This window comes from Xyrauchen texanus, chromosome 7, assembly GCF_025860055.1.
Source record: "Xyrauchen texanus isolate HMW12.3.18 chromosome 7, RBS_HiC_50CHRs, whole genome shotgun sequence".
Lineage (NCBI taxonomy): Eukaryota > Metazoa > Chordata > Actinopteri > Cypriniformes > Catostomidae > Xyrauchen > Xyrauchen texanus.
The window spans coordinates 20,089,684-20,101,791 of record NC_068282.1 but is presented as its reverse complement, the minus strand read 5'-3'; the positions used below and the strand labels follow the sequence as shown (position 1 = coordinate 20,101,791).

At 39.9% G+C, this 12,108-nt stretch overlaps 1 protein-coding gene across 3 annotated transcripts in view; it reads right to left on the bottom strand.

Annotated features, from left to right (window-relative positions):
• Positions 1 to 12,108, bottom strand: part of LOC127647077 (discoidin domain-containing receptor 2-like) — a 60,915-nt gene that overhangs the window by 6,202 nt on the left and 42,605 nt on the right. The window contains exons 9-15 of one of the 3 annotated variants that reach the window (XM_052131162.1): positions 11,107 to 11,172; positions 10,858 to 10,994; positions 5,848 to 6,016; positions 5,251 to 5,477; positions 4,936 to 5,063; positions 1,847 to 2,044; positions 1,314 to 1,548 (exon numbers count right to left, since the gene is read on the bottom strand). In XM_052131162.1, the coding sequence (XP_051987122.1) occupies positions 1,314 to 1,548; positions 1,847 to 2,044; positions 4,936 to 5,063; positions 5,251 to 5,477; positions 5,848 to 6,016; positions 10,858 to 10,994; positions 11,107 to 11,172 (1,160 nt within the window). Of the gene's footprint in view, positions 1 to 1,313; positions 1,549 to 1,846; positions 2,045 to 4,935; positions 5,064 to 5,250; positions 5,478 to 5,847; positions 6,068 to 10,857; positions 10,995 to 11,106; positions 11,173 to 12,108 lie in introns of all 3 variants that reach the window. The other 2 variants (XM_052131160.1, XM_052131161.1) reach the window with 2 other exon arrangements.

Here is a 12,108-nt window from a genome sequence, read left to right as displayed (position 1 = left end):
CATTTCAGAGAGCCAGAGACAGGGTGGAAAATTATTATACTGTATATGACTAAATTATGACTGTTTGGCGCAAAAAAAAACTTGACCTCAGGGAAGATAACAAAATGATATATATATATATATATATATATATAAAGAAGTATGGCATGACCCCTGGAACTGAATGAGATCTCGTTTCTCATGCCTGCATGCTTTGGAGAGAAAGCATAGCTTTAGTCATTGTTGTATTTGCATGTGTAATTAATTCATATGTATAATTATTTACTTTTATTTGTTTGGAGAGGCTTTTAGACACTTGGGGAGATTTCTGGACTCTAGGAATAATTGTTTTTGCAATGCTATTCTAATGCTAACTTTTGATTGCTTTGTCTTATTAACACAAACATTTTACTCAGTTACAGGTGATATGATCGGTATCTGAGCTACCTTATATACACCCTGAAATATTGTATATAATGTCAAATAAGAAAAAAAGTTAAAGTTTTTTTGTTTTTTAAGTGCCTCTTTAAAAACAAAAGGAGGGACGAGTCAAAATACATTTTTGTGGTAATCAACATAATGCCACAAATGTCGATTTAGATTAACTTGATTGAACCCAGAAAATTATTTTAATTTTGGGCATGCCACTGAAAGAGGAAATCTTTAAAAACAGTGCTTAAGGGGTTAAAATAAAACATTGGCACCTATTATTATGTATAATATTAATATAACTAAAATATAAATGAAAATGAAAAAATTAATTGCACAAAAAACCTTATGTTCAGCATAATCATGTTTATCCAAGTTACAAGCGAACCCATTTAATGTAGTCTGGATCGTACCTTCTTTTACATTGTGTAGTTTTGTACATGGTTTTTGTTTTTTGAGGATGAGGGCATGTCACACAATCTGTCTATGTTGGCATCTGTCTAATTTCTGTCTAAACTTCTACAAGATACAGCTGAATTTGCACCCAAATAGATGACTGGGCGCACAGCCTTTGACATAAAAAAAAAAATAAAAAATAAAAAAAATATGGAAAGAAATTTCTCCTACCTTTAAAGGTTCAGAAACCTATTTATCCTGATTATCCTAACTATGCATGATTATATGGTTAGATGCATTTCGTTAGTTGTATTTATATTGTTTTTTCCTTGCTGCCTGTGACCCTATCAGAATATACCTGCAACCTATTTTTTGGTGGTGACCCACCAGTTGAGAACCACTGGTCTAGTAGACTTCTGAATCAACTGCTGTTAAAACTGGGCCAGTTAAAAAGGTTCAAGGACAGGGTATGATTTATGGTTTGTCTAGGTTGTGGGAGTGTGTCTGACCAGAAGAATGCTCTCCCAGGACATCCAACGGATGGGCAGAACAGCTCTGCCCTGAATGCGGTAGTAGTCTCCACTATACAGGTTCCTACTCATGCCAAAGTCTGCAATCTTGATGGTGTAGTTTTTCCCCACCAGGCAGTTGCGGGTGGCCAAGTCACGATGCACAAAATTGAGTGAGGAGAGATACTTCATGCCTGAAGCAATCTGTATGGTCATGTAGTGTAAGTTACTATAGCTGAGAAAGAGAGATAAAACATAGAATGTGAGTCATTACTTTGTGTGGTTAAGGGAAGTAATCACATTTAACAATGATAAGTTGCTTGTTGACACTTATTTCCTCCTATATACTATTTCTGCAATTCCATAAACTCCCTTCGTAGTAATTACAATGTCCATCTTTTAATAATAAGCATTTTAAATGTTACACAAGCCACCCCTGCAATTGCACTTACAATAGCCATTGCAACTAACCATCATGCTCTTGGCAGATGCCTTGCTTGGTACTGTAAATACTAATTCAGTTTGATATCTACCTGACTGTTGGGGCATTGCTGAGTAGAGCGATTATGCCCTCTGGCTCATGGCGAGACAGGAACTGATTAAGGTCTCCATTCTCCATGTACTCAGTGATCATACACAGAGGGTCCGAGCTCATACACACTGCCAGGAGCCGGATAATGTTGGGGTCTTTCAACCGTGACATGATCTTTATTTCTTTCAAGAAATCATTCCTGTGAACAGAGGGAAGAAACTTTGGCTGTGGTTGTGCTTATATCGGATACTACAGAAAAAGTATGCATGTTGAAAGAATGAATAGTTCTGGGTTCAATACAAGGTAAGCTCAATTGACAGCATTGATGGCATAATGCTGATTACCACAACAAATAATTTTGACTCGTCCCTGGTTTATTTCATAAAAGAAATGCAGTTACAGTAGAGCACTTGAAATGGAGGTGAATAGGGCCAGTCCATAAACATTACAACAGTAAACACAGTTTCAAAGGGATAGCCAAAAACCATAAACATTATACAAGCTACCATGATTTTAGTGTCACTTACTAACCATATCTATGTTAAGTTATATCCAAAATAAAAACTTAGCAATGACGACTGTGGCATGGGGGGCGTGGTCATGTGTCGGCCTGCGGGTGAGGGAGAGCGGTAAGGCTCGTCACCAGTCTCATAATTATCTCTGGACACACTCTCCCCCCTCTGATGTTCTGGCGTGCCTCTTAAGTCTCCCTCCGCCATCACTATAATGAGAGACAGGTGTTAGAGATAATTATGAGCCAGCTGACGAGCCTTATTACCGCTCTCCCTCTCCCGCAGACGGCACATGACCACGCCCCCCATGCCACAACGACGTAACAGAGGTAAACTCTGTAAGCGATTTTATTGCACTATTGCATTAAGAACTTAATGAGTTTTAACCACACTAAATTCATGTTAGCATTTCTTTTGGATATACTTTTGGTGTGTATTTTAATCTTAATGGACTGGCCTCTTTCAATAACACTGTAAGTGCTTTACTGTAATGATTTTTGCTTTTCTTAATAAACGAGGGACGAGTTGAAAATATTTTCTCTGGTAATCAAAATTATGCTACAAAGTTTGTTTGAGCTTAACTTGTACTGAACCCGGAACATTCCTTTAATATTTATGAACTATTAAAATATTGTTCACTGAACGGTATGTTAAGCTCTGTGATGTTTTTTGTATTTGGTTTTAAATGCATTTTATTTGTTAAGTCCTCATGATGTGTCTTGATGAGCGTAGTTCGATTCGAAGTATTTCCTACTGACAAAGGAAGGGGGGTGGGACATTTCAAGTAACTCAATGCAATAGGCTTTAGTTTACAGCCACACACCCATACCCCTTTCCACCATGCTGCTCATATCAGAGGCGCTTACTGGGGAAACTTAAGAAGCGATCTCATTACTGGCCAGCTTTTCCAAAGACTTGGGAACCGAACGATGATCTAACTGACTACATTAATCCATAACCATACCACAAACACAGCACATCGCAGTCTTTAGTTACAAGGCTGGAGCCATTGTGCAAGTCCAATGTAGATAAATAAGAATGAGAAACAAGTGAGAAAAGATAATATATCCATGTTTTGAATGACAATACACTAAGCATAAAGAAATGGAAGCCTAAGAGACAATTCTCACAGTGGACTCGTAGTAGAATCACATCATTCAATCATTTATTAAATTCTGGCATCTTATCCAATCATGATCTAGCCTATTCCTTATAAGGTCCCACAGCTGTGTCTCATTCCTCGTTACTCCACCGCCACCCGAAAAACACCAGTTTAAGTCCCGTACTGCTGTGGGGGGTAAGCTTCTTTCTCCTGCCATCATCACCTTCCACCAGGCTCTGATGGTTCGTGCAAGGATCCTGACGCTGAACTGTATGACGGGGCTTATGCCAAAGGAAACTAATCTATCACTAACTCATGTTATTCCATACTATCAAGTTCTCTGAGAGAATAAAAGAAACCTCTGGCTGCACAAAAAATATTCTTATATTCTTAAGCAATTCTTATTGGAAATTCTGTTTTTAGAACAACCCTACAGCATTGATTGTGCTCCCTTTGAAGACCCCTGCAAATGCATAATCAGCGACACAGCCAGACAGGCTGAACAGTTGTAGGGGGAGCGTTCTCATTTCATAAAGCATTTCACTGGATAAGGTTTCTCAACCTCTATTTAATGTCATGGAGTCTTTTTAGCCAAAAGAGAGAGACTGTAGATTTGAAATGCTTAAATCTTCTGAAAACAAATTCTATCAAGGTTCAAAGTGTCTTTAATTAAAATGAGCCACGTTTCCACTATCGGGCCAAATGAGGGCATGCTAGTGCATGCCAGGGCCAGTTGCATTCCCACTGTCAATTCTGGGGCTTCATCGTGCCTCCTCGGGACTTCCTCTGGACCAACGGCCATTGGCCCACCAATTACCCTTGGGCTTCAAGCTGTCTATTCTAAAAGACCAATTGAGGATAGAGGCAGGGTCAATGTCAAAGGAGGAGTTGACTGAGTCAGCTCAGAGGTTTCAGCACCAAGTTCGCAGAACATGCAGTTTGTGTATCCAATGCACAACAGTACAGGTTCTGGAAAAATAAATTGCAGGCAGAGTACAAATTTGTTAAAATGTACAATGAACAAAGCGGTACCCACAGATCATGGTTTGAGATCATGTGTGCTGGGACATCGTCCCTCTGTTAGAGGAGAGACCACTCAGGACACTATGGCAATTAAAGTTAATGAGTTGTCAACGCTAACTTATTTTTCTAGCTAGCTAATGTTTACATATGATATAAACTTGATATTGTAGATAACTAGATAATATGATACCTTAGCTGTGTGCAGAGTATGTGACGTTGGCACCAGGGCGAGAGTATTAAGGGCGTGTTTTAAGTCAACGCTGCAGGGCTATTTGCTCCGATGGTGGGAATGCGATGATCGATTTAGATTTCATGGCTCAACGTCTGAAGCTATTGGCCCCGGCTGGCCAGTTGATAGCCCTGGCTCGCACTGGCCAGATAGTGGAAAAGCGGCTATGGACTGTCAGTGTTTCAGTTTCTTGAAATCATGACTGTGGCATGTGGCTTGCAAACCTAGCATTTTTATTTGCATCTGCTCGAAGTATCTTAACGGCAACAAGCACTGTTTCATTTTCAATGACATCGAAGGAGAAGTCCTCATCCATAAAGTCTTGCATGCCTTCTGCTTCACACAGATGCACCTGTCAATAGGCAATAACAGTCATTCAATATAAAATATATATAAAATATACGCTTTAAAATCACTCAGTATAACAGAATAAATACAGAATAAGACTAGAAATGTATATTGGGGTGGTCAGTCTTATTTGAGCAACACAACCTAATTAAAAGTATCATCATTCTTGTGACGAAGAGGTCAGAACTTACCTCTCCGAACTGCCCTTCTCCCAGCTTTTCTTTGAAGGTAAGCAGTTTCCGTGGAAACTCTTCCACAGCAACATCTTTCCCTGACAGCAGGTCCATGGTGAGGGCAGGCACAGCATACGTGTTCCCCCCAGTCACACCTTGCAAGTTGACAATGTCTGCCTCGGCGTAGTGTGGAACACCCTCTTGTGCACTTGCTTGAGCAGACTTGGAAGATGTATTTGTTGATGCTGCAGACAAAGTGAAACAAATCTTCTGAGGAAATCTGAAATGTAGATTAAAAATCCTAAACCTAAAGTCTAGTAGGACATTTTAGACTGTACTTACAAATGTTCCATTTCTCTTAAGTAATATGGTCATTTAAACAGCGTTCAATACATTTTAGAATTATACTTGCATAATGATAAAAAGTATTAGCAAAATAGTAGGATGGAGCATAGCACATCAAACAGCTGGACTCATCTACTCATTTCAACTACCTATATACAGAATATATATATATATATATATATATATATATATATATATATATATATATATATATATAATTACAGTATAACATTGGCCCCCTAATGTGTAGCCCAGTTCCCTAAAACTCACCAGCATCCTCTGAAGTTTGAGAGAACTCAGGCAGTTTGCGGACCAGGCGGGATGGCTCTTGGTAGTCAGGTCCTAGGGGAAAGATGCGTTCATAGGTGGAGCTGGATTCCTGCTCGCTGGGCGCTGAGGAGGGGCTGTTGTTGTTGTTGTTATAAGTGAAGGTCTCACTCTGTATTGACAGACTAGCAGTTAGTTCATCGTCCAGCATCCTCCGAGACACCTGGAATGAAGGATGTTTAGTGAAGAAAGCCAAAAGTATCATATATTTACTAGAGCACTCAGACAGATGGATACATTCTGCATTTTTTCATTTATGTAAGCATTGGAAAAATGGACTTACACTGTTTCAGTGGTCATGCAATAAAATTGTAACACCATTGTCATAATATTCATCTTTCATTAAATATTTTTGGCAACAGTTTGGCAAACAGTTCATATGGGAACATTGAGAGACAATGATCATATAGAGTCATAGTGTTACTGAACACTTAAGGGATTTCAGTAGTCTATTTAACTATAGTGATTATAATATTTTTAAAGGTATGTCAGTTTGAGTTAGCATCACAGATCCTGATGGATACTTAAAACTATAACCACACAATCATATTAATTGGCCTACAATAGATCAACAAGCAGGGCTCGAGTTGAGGGGTAATGCGAGGAGATTTCATCCCCCTTGTTGGAAAAAATGACAAAAAACACCATCCGCCTTTACCATCTCCTTTAAATGAATTGTGTTGTGTATTATGTAAAACCTATCATGCAAATGAAATCTAAAAATTATTTACGTATGATAATTTACAAACTATAAATAACGGTGATTGGCCAACCAGAACTCAATATTCCAACAAGCTGCACACAAGATCACGAAAGTTATCGTCAGTTTTCCGCTCTTCAAAAATGGCCAAGAGAATGGTGCATGGAAATCTTTCTACATTCTTTAAAAGAAAGAGAACAGAAGTCATTCCCCTGACTTAACATTAGAAAGAATAACAAACATAACTTACATTGATTCAGTAAGGGATCATTGTCAAGATTGCATTGAAATATTGAAAATCAATGCACTCGCCGAGGTGGTAATGCACACATGCATATGTTAGGTAAATGTGCGTGTGTTTAACTAAAAAAACAAAAGTCAGGTTTTAGTCTCTACAGTGTATGGCTCGAAAGTGGCAATATTTACGGAGATTCTGGCTGTTTATATCCAGTTATTTAGAATAGAAAGGATGTGTACTGTACGTGTGCCTGTGAGGGACTGAGAGATAACAATGCTGAAAGAGCGAGAGAGAGGATGCGTTCCATTCAGAAATGTTCACCGTATTCCCTTCAAGTATTTACCATCAACTGTGAGACCTTTGGAGTGCTGAAAAGTGTGGGGTTAAAAAATAATGGTAATTTCAGAACTTCAGACACCAAAATTTGACAGCTGTAAATGAGTGTTGGGTGGTAATATACTACATGTAATCTGTATTACAAAATCAAATTACTAAAATCAAGTACTTGTAATTATATTACATTTAAAGTCTAAAATTTGATTAATTTGTTTAATAGTACTTAAAAATTATGATTTTCATTACAATAAGTGATCCAAAACTATTATTTATTACCTTAAAAGTGCAATCTAAAAGATTGTCAGAGCCAAGTTACAATTGCTGATGTTTATTGTGTTATCGGTACCAGATTATATTTCAGCAATAATCTAACCAACACTGCTGTACACTACAGTAAACAAATTCCAATGCATTTGCAACTTTGTTGCTTTTGTAGAATTCAGTAAGAGGAAAGATATCACAGCAGGTTTAGACAGCTCTTAAGACACCAGTCGGTCAGGTGGAGACAAGAGTGAGCAGGGCGAGAGGGACGTTGATATTCAAGATGATTTCCCAGAATGCTGGACAGCACAAATGTTGAGAGACAAAAAGAATCTGTATCCATGGCTTATTTGCCAAAACAAAAGTCTTGGCTTCTCCATTTGTCAGAAGGTAAAGGCATCTGGGCCAGAGGCAGGTTGGACACATGCATGTCACTGAGGAATGTGCCAAAGTAAAAGTGATGCTTTCAGTTCAGGGTCAAGCTGCAGTCTCTGAATAAAAATATACACAGACACAGAACATCAGATTATCACAGCTCAGCAGAGAAAATTTTATAAAAAGCGCAAGACAAAACCTTAGAAATTGTCAAATCAGGAAGACCATTCACTGATCTGCCGACTGAAATTGACCTGCTGGTCCTAAATGGAATATACATGGGAAGGACTTTACACTCTGACAAGTCTTGTGCACAAAATAGTCAGCACATTGCTTGTGAAATGAGAAAGATAGTGGTGGCAAGGGTACTTGAGAGTGGAACAAAATTTTCCATTCTGATAGATGAATCCAAAACATCAGTAAGAAAATCTGTTTGGATCATCCTTATTAAAGCAAGCTTAGGTGGAGATGAAAAGCCACTAACATTCTTTTAGATTTAGTTGAACTTGCAGCTACCACTGCAGAGAGAATCTATCCAGCACTTATGGAAAACCTTGTGCTCCATGGATTCACAGAAGCTATTCTGAAAGAATGTTTATTTGCTTTGCTTCAGATGGTGCCTCTGTCATGCTTGAAAGCAAATCAGGTTTTGCAGGAAATATCATTCAACTGTTTCCCAATGTGCTTATCTGGCACTGTATGAACCACCGCCTTGAACTAATTGTTCGAGATACTGTAGAAAAGGTTGCTGGGCTGAACCAGTTCCAGTAATTTTTAACAAAGGCTACAGTCTTTATCATGCTTCTGCTAAAAAACGCAGAAAAAACTTCTGTATATTTGTCTAGACAACTTCATGCTGTCTAGAACTTTGTAGGATTATCCACGAACAAAGCCATCTAATGAACACAAAACCCATTCCACAGAGCAGAGAGATCCCCCACCGAGCCATTAGAGTATCATAAAACTCATCAATGGTGCCTAATCTGCAATTAAGACCATCTCTGCAAATAGGCCCCTGGGTGCAGGGGTCACAATCAATAAAAGACAGAGAACACCCTCCCTGGAATTCCCAAGAAAGACTCAGAACACACTCTGTTTTGTCCTCTGATATGAATCAATTTGCTACACTTAGACTCATCAGATCACGAGACATCGTGATTAGTATCCTCCAAACAGCAGCTAAAAGGGAATCTATGAACCCAGTACTTGTTATTTAACTCTATAAAATATACACCATACCTAGCCTTGCTAGATAAGTCTGAAAATGACTCTATGACCTGTGACCACTTCTATAACTAACAAATTAATGATTATAGCCGATGTACATTTAAAAATATGTGTAGTGATTGGTAAGCACTTCTAACTATTGTAAAAACAAATGAATACCTTGTACATCTACATCAAAAAAATTTCCTACAACTTGCATTGCGGTTTCTGAATATAGGGAGGATTCTTGGCACTAGATGGATAGCTTCTAGTTATAGAACCATCACAGATGTATGGCAACAGTACTCAGCACTTCACAAACACTTTTCAGATGCCTCAACTGATCCAAAACAAAGCTCCACAGAGAGATGCATGTTTGTTGGTTAGCAAATCATCTCTGTAGCGTCACCTTTGTGCACAGTCTTGCAGTCATGTATGATGCCCTAGAAGGCCAAGAGAATGGACACTTCAGGACAGAAACATGACTCTTCTTAGGGTAGATGCATGTCTCGCTTGGCAGGTCCGTGTGTTAAAGTCCATGGCTGAAATACCTGGTATATGGGTACAGTAGGCACTGAGAGCAGTAGATCTGAAGCTCTTTAAAGGAGTGTCATTGACAAATCATACAAGGAAGAACAGAGACATCAATCAGCAGTTATTTGATGCTTTAGCTAAAAGTCTAGTGAGGAGAATGGGTTTTCAGTCTGGTTATCAGAGCTAAGAACAGTATGAGAGTTTTCTAAACAACATCAAAGCACTGGATCCCTCTAGCTGGCCAAAAGAGTGTGATGTCCATTATGCGGAGAATGAAGTACAGGAACTCTGCACCCTTATCCAGCTCCACAATGGTAGGCAAATACAGAGTGGCATGAGGGAATACATTGACAATGTTAAGACCACTGGTAAACGCAGACCCCCTAAAGAGCTTAAACCCCTCTTCAGACAATAAACACACTGTTATTTCCACAGCAGAATGTGAGTGTGTCTTTAGCTGGATGAACGTTTTAAATAACACAGCAAGGCCAAGGCTAGAGCTTCAAAGCCTTTCAGCATTACTCTTTATTAAGTGTGTTGGCCCTCCACTAGAGAAGTTTTCTCCAAGACATTATGTGAGGTCCTGGATTCAGAAAAGCCACTGCTTTGCTGACAATTGCAAGGCACGTATCAGAAATTCTGTGCAACAATTTCATGGCAATGAACCACTGTGGAAAATATATCTTTTTTTTATCCCCTTTTGCTCCCAATTTGGAATGCCAATTCTCACTTTCGATTCTTACTCACATCAGTGCAGGTGGCGGAGGACAAGACTCAGTTTCCTCCGTTTCTGAGACTGCCAATCCAGTCATCTTATCATGTGGCTGGTTGTACATGACAGACTCCCAGCATTTGGAGGCTCATGCTACTCTCCACGATCCACGCACAACTTACCACGTGCTCCATTGAGAGCGAGAACCACTAATCGCAGCCACGAGGAGGTTACCCCATGTGACTCTACCCTCCTTAGCAACCGGGCCAATTTGGTTGCTTAGGAGATCTAGCTGGAGTCACTCAGCACACCCTGGATCCACACCAGGGGTGGAAGTCAGCATCAATACTCGCTGAGCTACAGAAGATTACATTTCTGAGAAAATGACAGGTGTGTTAAACTAGATTTTTAAAAGATTTCTCATTGTAACACCTTGGATTTTACAGCACCATTCCCAATAAAATATTTTTGCAATTCGACCACTGTCTACAAGTGCAGGACAAAGTATGACAGGTGTTCTGAGACCTCTTTTGTTTAAGGCATCCATGATTCACATACCTTTTCCTTCAACTGTATTTAAATCTATCTCACCTTCTCAAGCATCTTTTGCCACACTTGTCTCCATAGTATAATAACAATAATGGCCACTAAGATGAAGATGATGGCAACTAAGCAACCAATCAGGATCCGGGTATTGCTGTCATCTACTTTGTGGGTGGGGTCATCCCCTAAGAAGGGGATAGAGAGAAAGATAACCTGTTGATGAATCTCCAGAAAGGGATGTCCTATTTTTCTATAATAAGAAAAAGCAACAGAAACAGGAACAGCAAGAAATCTGACCTGGCTGGCTGCTGGTGGGAGGACCAGTCTTGGGCGGAGCAAGGGTTGTGTTATACATGGCTGTATCTGAAATCAGAAGTTTTTCAAACAATTGGACACAATAAATTTTACTGAAGGTATCGTCTCGGGTTACTTAACTCTAACCCCTGTTCCCTGAAAAAGCGGAATGAAATGCTGCGCTGATTTAGCGCTTTGGGAACGTCTTTAGGAGTGAACAGCTGTGAATATGTGTGCAACACGTCAATGAAATTGACTAGAATTTATAGCCTCCGCCAGTGATATCATCAGGATGCGCCGGTACAGGGGCTATAAATAGATGCGTCACAGGTACATCGTCAGATATTTTGTCTGAAGAGCAGTACTGGGGCATCCTCAGTGTGGTAATGAAGCACAGCATCTTGTTCTGCTTTTTCAGGGAATAGGGGTTACAGTTAAGTAACCTGAGAAGTTCCCTATCAAAAGCTACACTTTGATGCTGTGCTGATTTAGCACTTTGTGAACGAGAATACCCACACTGCCGCCCTAAGGATATCTGGACCACTTACGGTTGTGTAGTTGTGCTCACAATTTGTGCGAGAGGTCTCAGACATGAGCTTGTGATGTTGACTCAAGGACATAAGAGGTGGCAAGAAGTGGCATGAACATCAAACTATAAAATCTTATGAATCTGTGCGGAGAGGACCAGCCTGCCGCATTACAAACATGCTGCAGAGGGACACCTCTATCCAAGGCTTTAGAGGAGGCGACCCCTCTGGTTGAGTAAGCCCTGATTCCTACTGGCAAAGCTTGAATGTGCGCCTCGTAGGCCAGAGCAATAGCATCCCTCACCCAATGCGACATTGTCTGCTTGGTGGCGGCTGACCCCTTCTTACGGCCCCCATGACAATCTAATAGTTGCCCTGACTTACGCCACTGGTTAGTGCGGTGGACGTAAGCCTGAAGGGCACGGTTTGGACACAGTCCGTGAAGTCTTTCCTGATCCGTCGTTGTAAATCTGCTCCC